The sequence below is a fragment of the Pan paniscus genome, chromosome 19, assembly GCF_029289425.2.
Source record: "Pan paniscus chromosome 19, NHGRI_mPanPan1-v2.0_pri, whole genome shotgun sequence".
In the NCBI taxonomy this organism is placed as follows: Eukaryota; Metazoa; Chordata; class Mammalia; order Primates; family Hominidae; genus Pan; species Pan paniscus.
In genome coordinates, this window is record NC_073268.2 from 84,558,037 (window position 1) to 84,580,049 (window position 22,013).

At 43.3% G+C, this 22,013-nt stretch overlaps 2 protein-coding genes across 7 annotated transcripts in view; one reads left to right on the forward strand and one right to left on the reverse strand.

The window, feature by feature from the left end:
• Nucleotides 1-21,904, forward strand: part of PRKAR1A (protein kinase cAMP-dependent type I regulatory subunit alpha) — a 39,824-nt gene extending 17,920 nt beyond the window's left edge. For 3 of the 6 annotated variants that reach the window (XM_003808937.5, XM_003808936.4, XM_003808938.5), the window contains exons 10-11: nt 500-581; nt 857-3,329. In XM_003808937.5, coding sequence (XP_003808985.1) covers nt 500-581; nt 857-1,029 — 255 coding nt within the window. In that variant the 3' untranslated portion in view covers nt 1,030-3,329. Of the gene's footprint in view, nt 1-499; nt 582-856; nt 3,330-21,658 lie in introns of those variants that run through there. The other 3 variants (XM_063599350.1, XM_063599351.1, XM_063599349.1) reach the window with 2 other exon arrangements.
• FAM20A (FAM20A golgi associated secretory pathway pseudokinase) overlaps nt 7,714-22,013 on the reverse strand; it is a 64,012-nt gene continuing 49,712 nt past the window's right edge. The window contains exons 5-11 of the mRNA XM_003808935.6: nt 14,213-14,305; nt 13,279-13,394; nt 12,567-12,747; nt 11,436-11,545; nt 10,478-10,559; nt 9,934-9,993; nt 7,714-8,332 (exon numbers count right to left, since the gene is read on the reverse strand). Of these exons, the coding sequence (XP_003808983.4) occupies nt 8,068-8,332; nt 9,934-9,993; nt 10,478-10,559; nt 11,436-11,545; nt 12,567-12,747; nt 13,279-13,394; nt 14,213-14,305 (907 nt within the window). The 3' untranslated portion in view covers nt 7,714-8,067. The remainder of the gene's footprint in view (nt 8,333-9,933; nt 9,994-10,477; nt 10,560-11,435; nt 11,546-12,566; nt 12,748-13,278; nt 13,395-14,212; nt 14,306-22,013) is intronic.

Genomic DNA, 22,013 nt, shown 5'->3' on the forward strand with positions numbered 1-22,013 from the left:
TAAGCAGATCCAAATGGCAGATTTCTATGAATGTGGCTCCGTAGTTGCTAATTGATTTTATTTAAATCAGGGGTCAGGAGACTGTAAAGGGCCAGGTGGTAAGTAAGTTAAGCTTTGTGGACCATAGGGTTTCATTCGTAAAGTCTCAACTCTTGTCATAGTGCAAAAGCAGCCACAAATAATATGTAAATGAATGTGTGTGGTATTTCAGTAAAGTTTTATTTGCGAAAGAGACAGTGAGCTTGGATTTAGCCCTTCATCTACAGTTTGCTAACCCAAGTCTGCACCCTTTAAGCACCTTAGCTTGATACGAAGAACCTCGCTAGCAGGAGATGCTGGTGAAATAGAAATTGAAGCTCATGTGGTGACTAACTTTAAAGTCATTTTTTATCATATGCACACATATTTGCAAGGTAGTTAAAATTGCATAGGATGTTTAAGATGCCACCCTGGGTTTGAGAGTGTTTGTTTGTTTAGCTTTTTGGTGATTTTATTATAGGGGTCAGCTGCTGTGCTACAACGTCGGTCAGAAAATGAAGAGTTTGTTGAAGTGGGAAGATTGGGGCCTTCTGATTATTTTGGTATGTATGAATTCCCTCACAATAAATACATGGTTTCTTTAAGTCACATCTCAGTGAGATATTGTAGTCTTCCATAATTTTGTCTTCTCCTGAATTTTATTTTCTAATTGCAGTCTTTTTTGGCTCTGAGAGAGAAGGTGTGAGATTTTGATCTTTACTCATTTAATGAAATTACTGATTGTCTCATATCTATTGTCTTCTTTCTCAGAAGTGCACTGCTTTAAGGAAATGTTTTTCATAGAAGTTAGCCTGTTACCCATCTTTGCTTTCTCCAGGTGAAATTGCACTACTGATGAATCGTCCTCGTGCTGCCACAGTTGTTGCTCGTGGCCCCTTGAAGTGCGTTAAGCTGGACCGACCTAGATTTGAACGTGTTCTTGGCCCATGCTCAGACATCCTCAAACGAAACATCCAGCAGTACAACAGTTTTGTGTCACTGTCTGTCTGAAATCTGCCTCCTGTGCCTCCCTTTTCTCCTCTCCCCAATCCATGCTTCACTCATGCAGACTGCTTTATTTTCCCTACTTGCAGCGCCAAGTGGCCACTGGCATCGCAGCTTCCTGTCTGTTTATATATTGAAAGTTGCTTTTGTTGCACCATTTTCAATTTGGAGCATTAACTAAATGCTCATACACAGTTAAATAAATAGAAAGAGTTCTATGGAGACTTTGCTGTTACTGCTTCTCTTTGTGCAGTGTTAGTATTCACCCTGGGCAGTGAGTGCCATGCTTTTTGGTGAGGGCAGATCCCAGCACCTATTGAATTACCATAGAATAATGATGTAACAGTGCAAGATTTTTTTTTTAAGTGACATAATTTTCCAGTTATAAGCATATTTAGACTGTGGCCATATATGCTGTATTTCTTTGTAGAATAAATGGTTTCTCATTAAACTCTAAAGATTAGGGAAAATGGATATAGAAAATCTTAGTATAGTAGAAAGACATCTGCCTGTAATTAAACTAGTTTAAGGGTGGGAAAATGCCCATTTTTGCTAATTATCAATGGGATATGATTGGTTCAATTTTTTTTTCCAGAATTTTTGTTTGCCAAGCTAATCTGCCTGGTTTTATTTATATCTTGTTATTAATGTTTATTCTCCAATTCTGAAATACTTTTAAGTATGGCTATCTATATCTGCCTTTTAAGTTTGAAACTAACTCATAGATTGCAAATATTGGTTAGTATTTAACTACATCTGCCTCGGCTCACAAATTCCGATTAGACCTTTATCCAGCTAGTGCCAAATAATTGATCAGATGCTGAATTGAGAATAAGAATTTGAGGTCTACATTCTTGGTTGTTAATTTAGAGCTTTTGGTTAAAGTATGTCCTTCAGCTGACTCCAGTATAATCTCCTCTGCTCATTAAACTGATTCCAGGAGATTGGATTTGCTGTGACTAGATACAGATGGAGCAAATGTCCTAACAGAGAAATAGAGGTGATGCTGCTAAAGGGAGAAATGCCAGGCGGACAAAGTTCAGTGTCGGGAATTTTCCCCGTGACATTCACTGGGGCATGAGATTTTGGAAGAAGTTTTTTACTTTGGTTTAGTCTTTTTTTCCTTCCTTTTTATTCAGCTAGAATTTCTGGTGGGTTGATGGTAGGGTATAATGTGTCTGTGTTGCTTCAAATTGGTCTAAAAGGCTATCCTGCTGAAAGTCCTGCTTTCCTATCTGGCATTTATTTCTCTGGCAAACTTTTCTTTCTTTTCTTTTTTAAAGTAAACTTGTGTATTGAGTCTTAACTGTATTTCAGTATTTTCCAGCCTTATGTGTTACATTATTCCAATGATACCCAACAGTTTATTTTTATTATTTTTTTAAACAAAATTTCACAGTTCTGTAATGTAGGCACTTTTATTTTCATTGTGATTTATATATAAGGTAATGTAGGGTTATATTTGGGAGTGACTGCAAGCATTTTTCCATCTGTGTGCAACTAACTGACTCTGATTATCGATCCCCTCTCCTGCCCTTTCCCAGGTAATTTAAATTGGTCATGGTAGATTTTTTTCATAGATTTGAAAAACTTTTAGGTTGTTACCAAGTATGAAGTATAAATCTGGGGAAGAGGTTTTATTTACATTTTAGGGTGGGTAAGAAAGCCACCTTGTTAACAAATTTTTTAATTTCCAAAATAATCTATATTAAATGAGGGTTTCTGATCTGTACTTTGTGTTTAGCTACCTTTTTATATTTAAAAAATTAAAAACGAAAATTATGTTCTTACAAGCTTAAAGCTTGATTTGATCTTTGTTTAAATGCCAAAATGTACTTAAATGAGTTACTTAGAATGCCATAAAATTGCAGTTTCATGTATGTATATAATCATGCTCATGTATATTTAGATACATATAATGCTTTCTGAGTGAGTTTTACTCTTAAATCATTTGGCTTGCTGTTTACTCCCTTCTGTAGTTTTTAATTAAAAACTTTAAAGATAAGTCTACATTAAACAATGATCACATCTAAAGCTTTATCTTTGTGTAATCTAAGTATATGTGAGAAATCAGAATTGGCATAATTTGTCTTAGTTGATATTCAAGGCTTTGAAAGTCATTATTCCTGGGCTTGGTAAGTGAATTTATGAGATTTACTGCTCTAGAAAGTATAGATGGCCAAAGGACCGTTTTGTATTGCTTCCTGATTACCAGTCTGATTATACCATGTGTGCTAATATACTTTTTTTGTTATAGATTGTCTTAATGGTAGGTCAAGTAATAAAAAGAGATGAAATAATTTAAATTCTTAAATGAATCAGTTTTTCTTCCCTTTCTCCTTTCCGTCTTTCCTCTCTCTGTCCTTCCCCGAAAGTCTACTCTGGTGGGCAAAAATGAAAAGGGGGAAAGTGAATTATGGGATCGGTGTTTTGAAAGAGCAATGTTTATTTCCAGTGCTTTTCAGTTTGTCAAAGAGTGGATCTCAAAATCTTGCTTAAAGGGTAATTGAGACGTAGCAGATTTATTTACTTAGTCATGGAAAGAAAAAAATTCAGTCAAAAGCTAAAGATTTCCTTTTGATTGAAGACAGATTGGTTCTGTGGCCTTGGAACTTTCCCAGACTTAATGGGGAAACATCATTTCTAGATTAGCATACTCTTTGGTATAAATTTAATATATACATTTAATGTTACTTGGGGATACTTTTATATTTTGCATATATAAAGCCTTATTTCTGATGCGCTTAGATTTCTGAGGAGTGAGATGATTAAGTTGTATTCATTAGTGTATTAGTATTTCTTCACATCCAGTGAAATTGGAGATGTGTTGTATGTTAGAAGAGCATTCTTTAAATTGTGTTGCTTTGAACATGTGTACCTTTTCTAGATTCAGTAATCCCTTCCCCCCGTCCTCTGGATTTTGAAACCTTTAGAGTCACGATAGAATATAACTAAAGAAAATTTCTCTGGGTTGACAGTCCTGGTTATAGTTGAATTCTCTCTAAACAGTGGCCCAAGTAGACTCTTTTTTTTGTTTCTTTTATTTTTTAATGATTTAAATATTGACATTTAAAAATTGAAGTAGCATGTCAGTTTTCTTCATACTTCTTTATCTCTAACCACAAATAATAGCTGAACCTTTTGTACTTATGTTAGGCCCTGGCAGTATATGTTTAGATGGGCTAAGACAACATCAAGAAGCAATGGCTAGATAACCATTTAATTTGTTCCCAAAGGTACGTTTTTATCTGTCTATTTGTCTATTTATCGATCTGTCTATCTAAGATGGTCTCACTCTGTCACCCAGGCTAGAGTGAAGTGGCATGATCACTGCAGCCTCTCTGCTTCCCAGATTCAAGTGATTCTTGTACCTCAGCCTCTGGAATAGCTGGGACTACAGATGTGTGCCATCACACCCAGCTAGTTTTTTGTATTTTTAGTAGAGGTGGGGTTTTGCCATGTAGCCCAGGCTGGTCTCGAACTCCTAAACTCAGACAGTCTGCCCACCTTAGCCTGCCAAAGTGCTAGCATTACAGGTGTGAGCCAGCGTGCCCGTCTCCCAAAGGTATTATTATAATAGCTATCAGTAAAGGCTGTAGCTATGTGAATTTCTTAAATCTCTTCCTTCCTATGCTATGTGATTTTTACATAGAAAGCAGCATTGTTATGTACATGTACCGCTAACATTTGTTTCTTGACATAAGTTCAGAGCTGTGACTTCATCTTGACTACACCTAAAACCAAAACCGCTGAGTAAGATTTTTTCATTATGTGAAAGTTCTGCCAATTTTGCTTAAGTAGCTGTGTGATTTTAAAGGTTGCCACTAGATGGAGGGCTTTTTTTAATCTTTGTTAATCTCAAATGAGTTAACTGTTGATCCTTATCATTCATGGATTCTGTATTTGTAATTTACCTACTTGCTAAACTTTATTTGTAACCCCAAAATCAAAAGTCACAGGGCTTTTGCAGACATGAGCTGGGAAGTGAAAAGTTTGAGCCTCCCAACACGCATGTTCCCAACTGAGGTGGAACGAAGGGATGCTCAGCTTTGTTTCATCTTTCATACTGTGAATAAGTGTCCTTTTCTTGGGTCTTTTTAGTGCCTTTTTTTTTTTTTTTTTTTTTTGCATTTTTGTATTTTTTTTTTTGTTGGTGATTTCACTATTAAAAGCCCCTAAGTGTAGTGATGAAGTGCTGACTAGTGTTCCTAAGTGCAAGAAGGCTGTGTTGTGCCATATGTAGAAAATATGTATATTGGATGTTTCTTTTAGGTCTGGGTTACAGTGCTGTTTGCCATGAGTACAATGTTAATGAATCAGTATATATTAAATAAAGTGTCTTAAACATGCGTTAACATAAAACACGCACACAGCAAGATTATGTATTGATCGGTCAATAAAAATGTAACTAGAGACTCCCAGCAACCTAACCCTGTATTTCCCCTAGGAGCAATGTTCAGTATTTGCCAATGCAGTGTTTGTGGTGACTTTATGGAACATAAAACTAACTCGTAAGAGAATGACTATTTTTTTTGTAATATTCAAACTCATATTGTCTTCCTGACTTTTGAGAAGGCTAAAACGAATTCTTCCAAATGCCTCTTTCCATCAATTTACATGCTGTACAGTTCCCGTTCATTTTTTAGTTTGCTGTCAGTAGTAACTTGAAAAGTTCTCAGAGTCGAGACTTTTTATTTCATGGGACGTAAACAGTTCAAAATGAACACGTTGGAAGAACTCGAGTAAGAATGAAATGGTTGGTTTTCTGATATTTTTGAGAAATGAGTCTTAATTTTGTTACTAATCAAAAAGTAATGGAAGGTTGAAAGATAAGTGAATAATAAGGTAGGTGTACCACATATCATGGTGAAATTCAAGCCTATTGCTTTCTGTTTGTAGAGTGCAGCAAAATGTGTATATAGGCCATTGGAAAACCGGTCCTTCGTTATAGGAGGTGGCGGGTTTTGAGGTAGAGCTGTAGCCTACTTTCCTGAGAGTCTTATTTGGAAGTCCCAAACCATTTTGTGCTATTCTTTGAACGTTTTTACCCAGATATTTTCCCATTTCTGTGTGTGATCTCCTGGTTCTTCATCCACAGGGAAGAAACAACTTGAAGCAGGAGAGACAGTGAATGAAGTGGGGAGCCCTATGCTGCAGTAGGGCCACAACAGTGAAGGAAATCTTTGGGATTAAGGTTTCTCTGTTAAAGAGTTGATTTAAAAAAAAAATTTTTTTTTTTTTTTTTTTGTATTTTTTTGTAGAGACAGGGTTTTGTCATGTTACCCAGGCTGGTCTCGAGCTCCTGAGCCCAAGCGATCTGCCTGCTTAGGCCCAAAGTGCTGGGATTACAGGTGTGAGCCCATGCCCAGCTGATTTTTTTTTTTAAGCAAACAAATTTGACTTCATAAATTGGGTGGGATACTGTTGGGTTTTGTGTTACAGTGAAAAGAAGACTTTGGAATAGGTCTAAACCACTAAATTGTGTGATTTTGCTTACTCTCTCTGAGCCTTAAAGTTCTTCCGTGCACATTGGAAGATGGGGGTTGTATCTGTGTTTGAGAGGATTGGAAACCTGTGTGTTGCTTCTGTAGCGTTGGTGAGTGCCTCACCTGGTCAGATCTCAGTGAATGGTAGTGATTTTAGAGAGACACAAAGTCCAGGGGCAGCATACCAGTCATGTGGGGGTACCACGGGGTCAGAAGTGTTATTTGTCCAGTTGAGGCTATCTTTGCTCACACTGCAGAAAGCTTGGAGACATTTCTGGTTCTTGACCTTGTACTCTCTTTAGTGACAGCTCCATTCTACTCTCATGCTTACAGTATTTGAACTCTGGCCTTTACTGGAAAAGTTGATTTGATGAAATGAGGCATTTTTACTTCTGTTGACTGACTAGTCACTCTATGGAATGAAGACCTTACTGTCCTTTGTGTTTTCGGTTATTAATTATGGAATAAGAAACAAAGCCTCCTATTAAAAGGAGTTTCAGATATCAGCAAGTCAGTAGGGAGAAGGTAGAGGAGACAAGGAATCCCTACTACACTTTCTTCTAAGGGAGGCTTCAATAAAAAACCTGACTTAGTCTTTTTTGAGCCAGCCGTCACAGGGAGGGGCATCTAGAGGGCCTCACCTTTCCACATAGCCCCTTTCTTCTTTTGGGGATGGGCCGGGGACAATCCTGGGGTCTTAGGGAAGAAGATTGTGGTTGGTGGGCTGTGGTCAGCCTTGGCTCTTTTCCTGCCTTACTCCAGGCTTGTGTCCCTGCTAGGCCTGTTCCCATGCCATCCTGACCTTGGAGGACTTTCCTTTTTTTTCCTTCATTGTAATTATTTATTTTGTTACTGGCTGCTTAGTGTGACATATTTGATGTTATTTCAATTGTAATACTCTTCAAATTGGAACACTCCTTTTCTGATATTCTTAGCAAATCCCTCTTTTATTTTTGCCACTTGTAATAATATCTCTAAGAAGTTACTCCAGGACCAGGCAGTAGGGATTACTGATTCAGATGGGGCCAGTGACTAGAATATGAGTAGAAAGTGTGAGGTCTAATTTGAACCTGTCAGAGTTACTGTTGCCTGTGCTGGCCCAAAGTGCAGATTTTTAGTCAGCTTATGATAGGCCAGGTGTTTTGTCTGGACCAGGAGTTATCTTTGACTTGTAGATAGAATAAGGATCCGGAGAAGTCAGGTATCCACTTGATGTCCTTTTATTTGACTTGTTAGCATTAGTACTCTCCTGGGATCAAGGCTGCCAAGCCTGACCTATACCCAGATTTCCCAGTGCACTCAGGAGATCATCGGTGGCCTTGATGAAGCCAGTGCTTTTTGGGAAAAACGGAGCAAGGCAATGCACGACAGAAGCGGTGCACCAAGGAGTAAAGATCCAGTTCCGTGGGCCCCACTTGCTGTTTGAGAAAATGTCCTGCTTCCTTCCTAGCTGACTTGACTCCCAGCATTAACAGGTGGAGGTGAGGACGCAGGGTCGGCACTCGAGTCCACTGCTCTGGTTCCAGGCGTATTTTCTGAAACTGGACTCTTCCAGCCCTTAGCTAGTCAAGTTAGCCTGGCCAGAGTCTGGGGCCGATTGTTCCACTGGGCCGTCGACTATGACACTCTGCTGTCCATGGGCCACTATGCACCCCTCCACTGTCCTTAGGATGGTTTGGAGCCTTCGATCCAGGGCAAGGAGGTGGGGTTCAGTGAGGACAGGGCTGAGCTGGTCTTCCAGCAGTGATTCTCGCATCACATCGCTGAGTCTGTAGTCGGCTTGGGCCAGCAGCTGCAGGTGCAAAAGTGTCTTCTTTTTTATCCTGAAAAGACAAAGTTATAGGAACCAAATAAGCAAATGTAAAGAAAATAACTTGCCTGACCTTCTTTCCCCACAAACAGCTGTTGTAGCTGATACTCTTGGCGCCTCTCCTTGTGTCTTCTCAGGCACATTTTAATGGAAACCAGGTAAAAAGGGAACAAATGAAAGGCAAAATCCAGTATCCTGCAGTCCTTTGCCCAATTGCGATTTGGTCAAGAGCCTGCATAGCCATTTGTGCTCTAATAATGGTGATGCTGGGCTGTATGCATTTTCTCTGACAACACTAAGGGAATCAAAACCAAAGTGATACTTAGGATTTTTCAAGGAGATTTAAAGCTAATGGGAGAAGTTTCTAGTAGGTGAATTGATGAGCTATTTGCTGTCTCAATATCCCCCAGTACTGCCAGCCTTTAAGTTGTTTCTTGCTAACTTTATTTCTGTGTGTCAGATTTTAAAATCACAGAGATGAAAATGTGGTAGGACCCATCTTTAGGATTTCAGTTTCTTTTTATGTGGGAATCTGACCTGGACTCTGATGTGTAAGCAGCTTAATTGACTTTTGTCAAAAACAGGTACTGCTCATCCAGTCCTGCTCCGGAGGCAGGGAAGGGAGGCCAGAGGGAAGCATGTTTAAATTAACCTAAGACATAGATGAAGAATACTCATGCTCTGCTTCGAGTTTTCCAGCTGGAAACAAATGAGATGTTTTTGCTAGGTGTGAATATCATATTTATAATTAGCTCTGCATACTGCAGCTGAGCAGGTGGTCAATTTTACAAGCCTGGCTGAAACACTGGAGAAGTGTGGAAGTAAGTTAGACATTCTCTAGAGAAATGGTGGGCAAGCAAGGGCCTTCGTGCCTTCTTCCAGTCTGCACAGGTTTACAGGACTTTAATCAGGGTTTTGCTTAGATGGTGATCAAGTAGTAATATTTATGAGCCGATATGAATGCTGGGCAAAGCAGAGGTCTGATTAGTAATATCAAAACCCAGCAGACTGCAAAAATAGGTGATTATCTGAGTGGGTCAACGATTAAAGTTGGCAATTGAAAGGTTTAAAGGATTAAATCCTAATTCATCCTATGTGGAAGGATGAAAAAGACAAAACGTTGTGGGGGAAATTTTGATAGTTGTAGTACAGTCATGAATCGCTTAGTGATGGGGATATGTTCTGAGAAATGTATCCTTAAGCGCAGGTTTTGTCACGGTGTGAACATCAGAGAGTGTACTCACACAAACCTAGATGGTGTAGCCTCCTGCACTCTTAGGCTATATGATAACTGCTTGTAGGCTACAAACCTTTACAACACAGTGGTGGATAGCTGTGTATATAAACATAGAAAAGATAGTAAAACTGTAAAATGCAGTAAAAATACCATATTATTAATATAATCTTACGAGACCACCGTTATATATGCAGTCTGTCATTGGCTGAGATGTCATGCAGTGCACAAATGTGTAGGAAATAAGGTGATTCATGTCATTCTACCCACTTACGTCCTGGACCAGTGAAAACTGATGAAGCCCTTCAGACCTCGGCTGCAAGCAGCATGAAGGGTCACAACTGTTACTTGCCCGTATTATCTGCTGCAGGAAAACTTACATGCAGCACTGGGAGAGAGGCGAGAGGATGGAGATTTCATCATGGGAGTGTCGTCCGAACCTAGGAGGAGAAACAGGCTTTTATGGGTGGCCGGCAGCATCCTTTGCATTCCCCTGAGGCTTCCTCTCTCCTCTCAGCATTTTGTGAATCAGAGATTGGGGTAAAATGCCAGGGATCATGGCAGCTGCCTCTCCAGCCCCTCTCCCCAGTCAGATCACAAAAGCCTCTGTACAGAGATGTTAGAGCTAAGCAGTCCTTCATTCATTCACTAGCTGCAGAGGGCCAGCCACTGAGGATGCACCTTGCTCTCGAAAACCTCACCCTCTTTCACTAGAGGGCACACGAGTGCTCTCAGGCTGGAGGAGGATCAAGTGGTTCTTGCAAAGGTAAAGAGAAGGAAATGGAAGAAGCCGGGCTCGAAGGAGACAAGGCACGTGGTGGTGGAGGCCCTCATTTGCAGGGCGTCTGTTTCCCCTGAGCAGCTGGCTGCACAGAGCAGCACATCTGGGAGAGGGGAGTGTTGAACACACATGGGGAAGCTCACCCTCTGGCATTGTCAAGGTGAATAAGGAACCCATCATCCCCGAACTTGGTGAACATCTCATAATGGTGCCGGTCCATATTCCCTGTGAAGGAGGGGAGGACTTAGCTGGAACCAGCAGGCCAGGGGGACAGGTGCTCCTGACCTGAGTTCTCTCCAGGGAACGGAGGCCTGTCATCACTTGAGAGGCAGGGATCTGAACGAAGCTGGGCCTCACACTGTCATTTCCTCAGGGCCATCAGTGAAGCAGCCGCAGGAGGGAGAAGGAAGCGAAACAAGCAAACCCTAAATGGACTGGTTTCAAGTCTAAGGCTTTCACCCCTGCCCCTGCCCCTACCCCAGCCTTTGGCCAGAGATTTGAATGTGCAGAAAGTCACCTTTGCACCTCGTGTATGTATGGACATTGGCTTTCCTCAGCCCAGAGAGCCTCAGCTGAGCCTGGTTATAGTAAACAGACACAGCTAAACTTCCTGAAAGGCACGATGATGAGCCAGCTGTCTGACTTGCTTCCGACCTAAGCTCCTGTGTGATGGCCACCTTCGTAAGTGTCTCCCTAGAAGTCCCTGTGGACCTGGAAGGTGGAATTACTAGTCTTGTGTGTCCGTGGCCTCGCCTGAGGCCCTCCCTGCTACATATTTGTGTACTTTCTTCCCTTCCTACCTGGTTTCCCCTCACTTCGTGAAGTGAACATACAACTTCCAATCTGACGCCCACTCAGGCCCGTGGCAGGGTGAGATGCCTGCCTTATGAGTGACGACCCTTGAGCTTCTTCCAGTTCTTTGAAGAGAGGGGAGCCTGTTACCTTCTGTCCTCTGGGACCTCCGCCACTTCTGAGGCTGTGGGAGGTGCAGAGTTACTCAGTCCTCATGAACCAGTTTGTAAGTTTGTGCTCAAGGTCACGGGGAACCCCAGCCACACAGCAGAGCCCACTTCTGCTGGGGGCCTGCGTGTGGGGACCTACCTATCAAGAAGTCGAAGATGGCCATGTCGATGACATTGAGGAGCCGCTGGCTGCTGTTGTACGGGTAGATCTGTTTCACTGTGTCACAGTAAAGGGGATTGACCTCCCACCTGAGGGGGAGAAGAAGTCCTGGGGCTGGAAAAGCCAAGATGGCAGGGTGTCGGGGGTCTCCCCGCACCTCCCCCTGCCCCCCAATCCCTGCCTCCCTGATCCTGCCCTGGGCTGGTGGCAGCTTCTAAAATTCAGAAAGGCCCTGGGCAAGGACGCGTAAGGCTGCATATTCTATGTGGTGAGAAGGTCCTGGGTACTTTAAGTCCTGGTGGACACTAAACCCATGGTTGGGATACAGAGGGTAGAGGTCGGGGCAGGCAGGAAAGGAGGAGGCAGTGACCCTCACCTGCTTCCTCGTCCCTCCACAGTCCCTCTCACCAAGCCTCCTGGACCCTGCGCCACTCATAGCACCTCCATGGGCTGTTCCTGCCCTTTCTCTCTCACACATGGTTTTCTGCCTACAATGCTCCGATGCCCATTTTCATCCGAGGGCTCTTCTCAGCCTTCACAGAGTCCCTTAGCATCTGTCATGTCCTCCAGAAATTCTGCCTGGTTACTTCTTTTCCCACTATGATCATGACGGCTTGACTGATGGATCGATTCACTCAGTCAGCTAGTGTGGAGTACCTGCTATGTGCCAGGGAGGGTGCTAGGTCCTGGGGATACAGCAGTGAGGTCCTTGGTCTCCCAGGGCTTGCTCAAGGGAACCAGGTGTCCCTCCCATGGGATTCTCGTGTGCTCCCTGGTTATAGCAAGTGCTGTGCTGTGTTTTCGTGATCTGGCTACATGTCTGTTCTCCCCACTAGACCAAGGAGCTTCTCAAGGAGAGAGTCTGAGTCTTCCATTTCTGTATCCCATAATACCTAGTGTTGGGTATATGGAAGGTTCTTTAGAACTGAATAAATGAACTAAAGGGAGAGAACAGACCCAGGCCTGCTGATCCCAGGATCAATATGAAATGGGGCAAAGGAGTATTGAGGCAGCTTTTCAGATTCAAAAGCCAAGCTAGCAACAAGTCCCTGGTACAGGGTCTGTGGCTACTGTCAAGGACTGGGCTGTGTGGCCTGGGGACCAACTCACTCCTCTTTTCCTGCCAGTGTGTAGGAGCGGATCCAGGGGTTGGGCACAGACAGCCTGGGGGCCAGGTTGAGGGACGGCAGGAAGGCAGAGAGGGAACCCTCCAGCAGGTGTGGGTTGCCACAGACAGCATACTCCGTCTTGCACATGTATGGACACTTGGCGAAGAAGCACACGTTGCTCGCTGGAGGATGGGGAGGAGAGAGGAGAAGGAGTAAGTGGAGGGCTCTGGAGGCATGACATCTTCCTGGCCTAGGAAATCCACTGGGAGGGAAGGGAAACCCTGAACTCACAGCTCGGGAAGAGGCAGAAGAAGAAGGAAACATTGACTTTTCCAGAAGTGAGGGTGTGAATGCTACTAAGCTGAACCTCCTGGGTACCTGCTTTCAAATGTCCCAACCTCACTGCATTCTATCCTTATGAGTAGAACACTCTTTATTACCCTGGGTGGATAACCTCTGGTTCCGGGGAGGCCAGCATTGTAGGGTCAATGCCCACACAGACTAGGTAGCATCTCAAACACAACCTTTCCCATCCAGTTCATCTTGTGTTATGGTCAGGCAGACCATGGTGGGAGTGTCTTACAACTTCATACGCCCATCCCAGTAATGAATAGTGCTAGCAGCAGGGTGTCAGGCCACTGATGAATGGAGGGGTGGACACTCTGGCTTACGATCTACTCAGACCCGGAATATCACTCGGGCCAGTACTCTACCTGGAGAGACAAAGAAAACACTCTGCAGGATTTCATTCTTGGTGACCTCTAGGATTTCCTTGGTGACATTTACTATCCTCCCCACTGTTGGCGGCACCCGTCGGAAGTCCAGAATCCTGCAAGAGAGGAAGCTCTGTTCCATCTGAGGGATGATCAGGGAGTGAGGAGGAGGGGTTTTGTCCCCCGGCCAGTGCACATTAGGAATTGGCTGGTGTACCCAGGAGGGTGGCCAGTGAGGCGTGACTCTGCACTGTTGAGCTGGTAGTGCCCAGGTCAACACTGGGCCTTTAAACCTAGGTCTAAAGGAGTGGAGATGGAGTTGAAAATGAATCCTTATTCCGTCAAGCCTCCTGGGCAAACCTTCCCACCATCCCAACTGTGTTCTTGGTCAGTGCTTCTCATATTTTAATGTTCCTGTGAGTCACCTGGCAATCTTGTTCAAATACAGGGTCTGATTGAGTGGTTCTAGGGTGGGGCTGAGATTCCTTATTTCTAAAAAGCTTCTTGGAAGTGCCCATGACGCTACAGACCACACTTTGGGTAGCAATGACTGAGCAAATAGAGGGAGTGGAATGTTTAGGAATGTGCTTTCACCTAATATCATAACAGTGAGACTCCTTGGATAAATAGGAGTGGGTGCATTCTCCTCGCTCTCAGATCAGGAAACTAGAGCAACTGCCCCAAGCAGCATGGCGGGAAGCGTGTTCTTTGTAAATTGTTGTTTTCGTTGCATTCATTAAAAGGCCTTGTGTTTTTCAACCTGGGGGGTTGCATGGGACATTTTGAGTTCAAAGACACCACGATGAGGCACGAAGAAGATAGAAAGCCAGAAGGAAGAAATGCCAGGGAGTTCCCACCTGAGGGTCTGTCTAGCCACCCCTCCCAGAGGATTGGTCCTTATAGGCAATGCCATCTCCATGGGGCCAGACCCTACCTGTCCAGATGGAAAGCTGCGATCTCAGCATTGTGTCTCTGAAAGTCAATGAAGTAGAAGAAGTCCACTGGTGTCTCCTCATCTCGCTGCTGTCTGGAAGGAAGGAAGGAATCACGCCCTGGACTCAGACTTCAGCTGGGAGCCTGAGAAGAGAGCTGATGAGCATGACCAGCGAGAAAGGAAAACGGGCTTTTATGCTTTTCATGTACACACAGGCGATGGCACGGCAAGTCAGGAATGGCCTGTGGCTCCCTTCGCCAGGAGAAGACAAGCAAAGTGGGAGGAGACAGGCTTCTTGCAAGACACTGTCCTGCAGGCACCACCAATACCAAGTTTCCTGCTTAAGAAGCTTTGGTGACAGTGGCTGATTATTTTCAAAACCCAGCAGTTGAGAGGGAAGAAATAGACATTCTTCTGCAGGTATAAACAGAAGAGAGGGGAATGGTTAGCAGAACCAGAGGTAGTGCAGATCCAGATGTCCAAGGATGAAGAAAGATGGGGTATGAGCCAGGAATTGGTAATGGAAAAGTGGCCCAGAAATGCAACTTAGTATGCTGGGGTTGAAGAACAGAAAAGTTCTGGGTCTTAGGGGGGTGTGGGGGAAATACGTGGACCATCATCCCCTCAGAGAAACACAGCCGGATCATGAGGGCTGGGGGCAGCTGGTGCAGAGGATATTGATTTATATACATTAAATCTCTAATGAATTCCTGAAAAGCACCAGGCTGCCTGAGAGTGGTGGGGCCTGCTGGGTGTGTACATTCATGAAAGTGCTTTTTAATCATTAAGGGCCTTGTGGTGTGAGTTCTGGCCTCTAGGCTGACTTTGCCTTGAGGCTAATAAACATGGAAGAAGATGATCTTCGAATAATTTTATAATCCACTGTGTGGGACTGTTGAAACGACTGCAAGGCGATTTAGATGTAAATAAACGTAGTGTTGCAGAAATCTATAAATAAGAAGCACTGGCAATTTAAACCGTGTTGTGCATTTTGCCAAAAAACACGAGTGAGTCCTGGAAACCACAGTGAGGTGCTGCCAAAAGTAGAGATTCTATTTTAAAAGGTGCAGCCACCATTACAGCACAACCCTCCGTGCTCAGGCCTGGCCAGCTTCTCATCATCATCACTGGATGTCCAGGCTAGCAGGGACAATCCCTCTTCCCAGTCTCGTTTTAATTCCTGAGCCCCATCTGTAGGAACATATCATCTTTCAGACACCTTTTAGGGTCTTCTAAAACATTTTCTCATTTTTGTATGATGTAAGATAAGTAATTTTAAATTCAGAGGTTGTTTTTACTTTAGATCAGTGCTTCTCATACTTTGAGAAGCACTAATGCACGTCTCATTGCACATTATATTGTATACATTACATTTTAAAAATATAAATCTTTATGTTCCTAATGTTTATTTTCCAAAGTTAAAGTTCTACATTCTCTCTTTAATCAGAAAAAAAATGGTGTTCGCCTTAAATTACTTACAGAAAAATACAAAACGCATAATTTTTCAAGAGATACATTTTAAAATGATAGTATTTTAGATTTTGGACTGAATTTTATAAAAATGTAGATTACACTTTGTTATGGTATAAAAATAGATAAAATTGGTCCTGCCACTGAATGTTGGAGGGTTTTGCATTGTATTTGGGAAAAAAGCTGGCTAATTGGAACAATTTTTGTATAGACACACTTTGGAGATATTGCAGATTTGCTTCTAGACCACCACAATGAAGCAAATATGGCAATAAAGTCATTCATGCACATTTTTTGGTTCCCCACCCAAGGCATATAAAAGTTATGTTTTATTATACTGGAGTCCAATACATATGCAATAGCATTATGTCTGAAAAATGTATACATCTTAATGGAAAAAGTACTTTATTGCTAAAAAATGCTAACACTCATCTGAGCCTTCAGCAAGTCATAATCTTTTTGCTGACTGACTGGGGTGGTGGTTGCTGAAGGTTGGTGAGGCTGTGGCAACTTTTAAAAATAAGACAACAATGAAGTTTGCTGCATCGATTCACAAAAGATGTATCTGTAGCACGCAATGCTGTGTGATAGCATTTTACCCAAAGTAGAACTTCTGTCAAAATTGAAGTCAGTCCTCTCAAACCCTGCTGCTGCTTTATCAACTAAGTTTGCATAATATTCTAAATCCTCTGTGGCCATCTCAGCAATGTTCACAGCGTCTTCACCAGAAGTAGATTCTATCTCAGGAAACCACTTTCTTTGCTTATCCATAAGAAGCCACTCCTTATTGGTCGGGTGCGGTGGCTCATGCCTGTAATCCAAGCACTTTGGGAGGCTGAGGTGGACGGATCACAAGGTCAGGTGATTGAGACCATCCTGGCTAACACGGTGAAACCCTGTCTCTACTAAAAATACAAAAAATTAGCCAGGCATGGTGGCGCATGCCTGTAGTCCCAGCTACTTGGGAGGCTGAGGCAGGAGAATTGTTTGAACCCAGGAGGCAGAGGTTGCAGTGAGCCTAGATTGTGCCACTGCACTACAGCCTGAGCAACAGAGCAAGACTCCATCTCAAAAAAAAAAAAAAAAAAAAAAAGAAGCAACTCTATCTGTTCAAGTTTGATCATGCAGTTGCAACAATTCAGTCACATTTTCAGGCTCCACTTCTAATTCTAGTTCTCTTTTATTTCCACATCTGCAGTTACCTTCTCCACTGAAGTCTTGAACCCCTCAAAGTCATCCATGGGGATTGAGATCAATCTTCTTTTAAACTCCTGTTAATGTTGATATTTTTACCTCCTTCCACGCATCACAAATTTTCTTAATGGCATCTAGAATGGAGACTCCTTTCCAGAAGGTTTTCAAATGACCTTGCCCAGGTTCATCAGAGGAATCACTAACTGTGGCAGCTATAGCCTTATGAAACGTATTTCTTAAATTGTAAGACTTGGCTGGGCGTGGTGGCTTGCGCCTATAATCCCAGCACTTTGGGAGGCCGAGGCGGGCGGATCACGAGGTCAGGAGATCAAGACCATCCTGGCTAACACGGTGAAACCCTGTCTCTACTAAAAATACAAAAAATTATCCGGGCATGGTGGCCGGCGCCTGTAGTCCCAGCCACTCGGGAGGCTGAGGCAGGAGAATGGCATGAACCCGGGAGGTGGAGCTTGCAGTGAGCTGAGATTGAGCCACTGGACTCCAGCCTGGGCGAGAGTGTGAGACTCCGTCTCAAAAAAAAAAAAAAAAAAAGTAAGACTTGAAAGTTAGAATGACTCCTTGATCTGTGGGCTGCAGAAAGGATGTTGTGTTAGCAGGCATGAAAACAACATTAGTCTCCTCGGACATCTCCAGCAGAGCTCTTGAGTGACTAGGTGTATTACCAATGAGCAGTAATATTTTGAAAGGAATCTTTTTTTTTTTCTTTTTCCCCTGAGCAGTAAGGTCTCAACAGTGGGCTTAAAATATTCAGTAAACCATGCTGTTAACAGATGTGTGGTCATCCAGGCTTTGTGGCTCCATTTAGAGCACAGGCAGAGTAAATTTAGCATCATTCTTGAGGGCCTGAGGATTTTTTGAATGGTAATTGAGCATTGGCTTCAACTTAAGTTCCCAGCGACATTATCACCTAACAAGAGAGTCAGCCTGTCCTTTGAATCTTTATCATTATTATTGTTATTTTTTTATTATACTTTAAGTTCTAGGGTACATGTGCACAACATGCAGGTTTGTTACATATGTATACATGTGTGTTCTTTGAATCTTTGAAGTCAGGCATTGACTTTTCTTCTCTAGCTATGGGGAAAGTCCCAGATGGTATCTTCTTCCAATAGAAGGCTGTTTCATCTACACTGAAAACCTATTGTTAGTGTAGCTACGTTCATCAATGATCTTAGCTAGATCTTCTGGATAACTTGCTGCAGCTTCTCCATCAGCACTTACTGCTTCACCTTGTACTTTTATGTTATGGAGATGGCTTTTTTCCTTAAGCCTGGTGAACCAACCTCTGCTATCTTCCAAGTTTTCTTCTGCAGCTTTCTCACCTGTCTCAGCCTTCATTGAGGAGAGTTAGAACCCTGCTCTGGATTAAGCTTTGGCTTAAGGGAATGCTGTGGCTGGTTTCATATTCTATCCAGATAACTTAAACTTGCTCCATATCAGCAATGAGGCTGTTTTGCTTTCTTATCATTCGTGTGTTTAGTGGAGCAGTGCTTTTAGCTTCCTTCAAGAACTTTTCCTTTGCATTCACAACTTGCCTAACTGGCACAAAAAGCTTAGCTTTTGGCTTATTGGCTTTCAACGTGCCTTGCTCACTAGCCTCCTGAATAATTTCTCGCTTTCCATTTAAAGTGAGAGATATGACACTCCTCCTTTCATGTGAACACTTAGAGGCCCTTGTTGGGTTACTAACTGGCCTCATTTCAATATTGTTGTGTCTTAGGGAATAGGGAGGCCCGAGGACTGGGAGAGACTGGGGGAACAGCAAGTTGTTGGAGCAGTCAGAACACACATTTAGGCCAGGCGCAGTGGCTCACACCTGTAATCCTAGCACTTTGGAAGGCCAAGGTTGGCAATCACTTGAGGCCAGGAGTTCGAGACCAGCCTGGCCAACACAGTGAAACCCCGTCTCTACTAAAAATAGAAAAAATTAGCTGGGCATGGTGGCACATGCCTATAATCCCAGCACTTTGGGAGGCTGAGGTGGGCGGATCACCTGAGGTCGAGAGTTCGAGACCAGCCTGGCCAACACGGTGAAACCCCGTCTCTACTAAAAATGCAAAAATTAGCCAGGTGTGGTGGGCGGCGCCTTTAGTCCCAGCTATTTGGAAGGCTGAGGCAAGAGAATCGCTTGAACCCAGGAGGCGGAGGTTGCAGCGAGCTGAGATTGAACCATTGCACTCCAGCCTGGGCAACAGAGTGAGACTCTGTCTCAAAAAAAAAAAGTTTGAAATATTGTGAGAATTACCAAATGTGACACAGAGACACAAAGTGGGCACATGCTGTTGGGAAAATGACACCGATAGACTTGCTTGATGCAGGGTTGCCATAAGCCTTCACTTTGTAAAAAACCTAGTATCTGCAAAGTACAATAAAGTGAAACGCAGATACAGCGAGCTATGCCTGTATTTTTTTTTTTTTTTTTTTTTGAGACAGAATCTCGCTCTGTCGCCTGGGCTGGAGTGCGGTGGCTCGATCTTGGCTCACTGCAAGCTCCGCCTCCCGGGTTCACGCCATTCTCCTGCCTCAGCCTCCCGAGCAGCTGGGACTACCAGCACCCGCCACCACGCCCGGCTAATTTTTTGTATTTTTAGTAGAGACGGGGTTTCACCGTGTTAGCCAGGATGATCTTGATCTCCTGACCTCGTGATCTGCCCGCCTCAGCCTCCCAAAGTGCTGGGATTACAGGCGTGAGCCACCGTGCCCAGCCTGCCTGTATTTGTTTTAACTGACCAGGCAGAGATGTATTAGGCTGTGCGTTATGTTAATTTATTTTCCTGCAAAGGAAATGCTACATACAGGTTCTAGCAGTTTTTCCTCCCTGATACAAAAGAACTGAGAGTGGAGCTCATCCATTGCATATTAGCTTCCAGTTTTAAAAAATGAGAGACATCCGGCCAGGTGCATTGGCTCACGCCTGGAATCCCAGCACATTGGGAGGCCAAGACAGGGGAATCGCCTGAGGTCAGGAGTTCAAGACCAGCCTGGCCAACATGATGAAACCCTGTCTCTACTAAATATACAAAGTTAGCCAGGTGTGGTGGTACACATCTATAATCCCAGCTACTTGGGAGGCTGAGGCAGGATAATTGCTTGAACCTGGGAGGCCAAGGTTGCAGTGAGCCGAGATAGCGCCACTGCACTCCAGCCTGGGCAACAAATGCAAAACTCCATCTCAAAAAAAAAAATATATATATATATATTAGAGACATCCTATTGTGCCACATAAAAATTTTGCTCGGAGAACAGAATCTATGGACCTGGTGATTTGTGGTGCATTTGCAGATTTATCATTACTTTTATGCTTCTCATTAACATCTCCTGTTTCTCTATCAGTATTCCTTAGGTTGCCTCTCTCTAACTGGGGCTGTCTTTTGAGTATATATTATATGTGCTCGACTAACTGTAACAATAATTTAAACTCTATGACAACCAGAACCTCACTGGTGACTCTTGTGTTCAGCTGAGCATTGTGCCAAAGAGTCACATGTCTACTTGTGGAACCTCTGCTAATTGCCATGTGTATTTGCTGTTATAGCTGTCATTTCAAAGGGACACAATGTATTTATTTACATATTTTAGTACTCTATATGTCTGAATACAAGATGAGGTCTCTCCTGAAATTGTCCCTTGGAAAGGAGTCTCTATATTCAAGTCCTGGCATAGTTAGTCAACCACTTTATTTTGTTTGGGACAGATACATTAACCTGGAATGACTTGACTTTGCGCTGGTTTTACTGCCTAGTGTAACTGGTTACAACAGGTTGATGGTGGTGATGGGGGAGGGGAGTGGGGAAATAAGTTAATATTGATTTGACATTCACCCCCAACTTGACTCTAAGTGATGATGACAACCAATTCCCCAGATTTTTGACAAGTAAAATCTATAGTGGGAGGACAAAAGCAATATTTCTAAATCTATATACTGTTTTATATGATGGGATTTTAAAATCAATATAAATATAAGCAGACATTCAATTGTCTCATGTACATTTCTGGAGAATTTTAAGTTGATCTAACAACTAGGATTTGGGATCTTTCACATAGGAAAAATGGGGGAACTTTTTTTTTTTTTTTTAGATAGAGAGTCTCCGTCTGTTGCCCAGGCTGGAGTGCAGTGGTGCGATCTCAGCTCACCGCAACCTCCTCCTCCTGGGTTCAGGAGATTCTTCTGCCTCAGCCTCTCGAGTAGCTGGGACTACATACACGCACCACCATACCTGGATAATTTTTGTATTTTTGGTAGAGACGGGGTTTCACCATGATGGCCAGGCTGGTCTCGAACTCCTGACCTCAGGTGATCCACCCGCCTTGGCCTACCAAAGTACTGGGATTACAGGTGTGAGCCATCGTGCCCAGCAGAGGAACTCTTTATACGGCAGTGGTTCTCAAGGTTGCCTGGGCCTTGGGATCACAGGGAGAGCCCCCAGAGCTAGTCCACTGGACTCCCTGAGGGTGGGACTCAGGCATAAGGATTTTTAAAGCCTCCTTAAGTGAATCTAACGTGCAGCTGATCCACTCCAACCCCTTCTTTAAGGAGGTGCTTTCGCCAAAGCAGTTGGGACTGAAACTCTTTATTCGGTGCTTATTCAAGTAGGCCCTGCCCTTAGAACCATCTACTGGGGCTTTCAATGGGCCTCCCCTTGAATGGCTGAAGGTTTGGAATCTGCCAGTCTAATTGTATTCCACTGGAAGAAGCACATTCTGGAGGAAAGCATGACTTGGGTAACGTGGCCCCTCTTGGGGCGATTTTCTTTTCTGCAGGTCACCTCATCATCTCAAGGAGGAGCATTCCCCTGGGCTAAGGCACTGGGGCCGAACTCTAGGAGACCCTAACCTATGGGCTGCAGATCCTCTGGGGGCCAGAAACCCAAATTCACACCAAGCTCTGTCTAAGGACTAAATACATATTATTTCACTCATCTCTATGTTTTACAAAATTTTCAAGGCATGTAGTTGCTGTTGTTATGAATAAAATATAAATTAATGTAAACATGTAATTGACTTCCTAGTAGCCTTTCTTGATTGTCTAGTTTTTCAGTTGAAACAAGTATTGTGGTATACAAGTCTGTAAACTTTTTGATGTCAAAAAGAGAGTGCTTTCCCTGGAAAAAAGTGG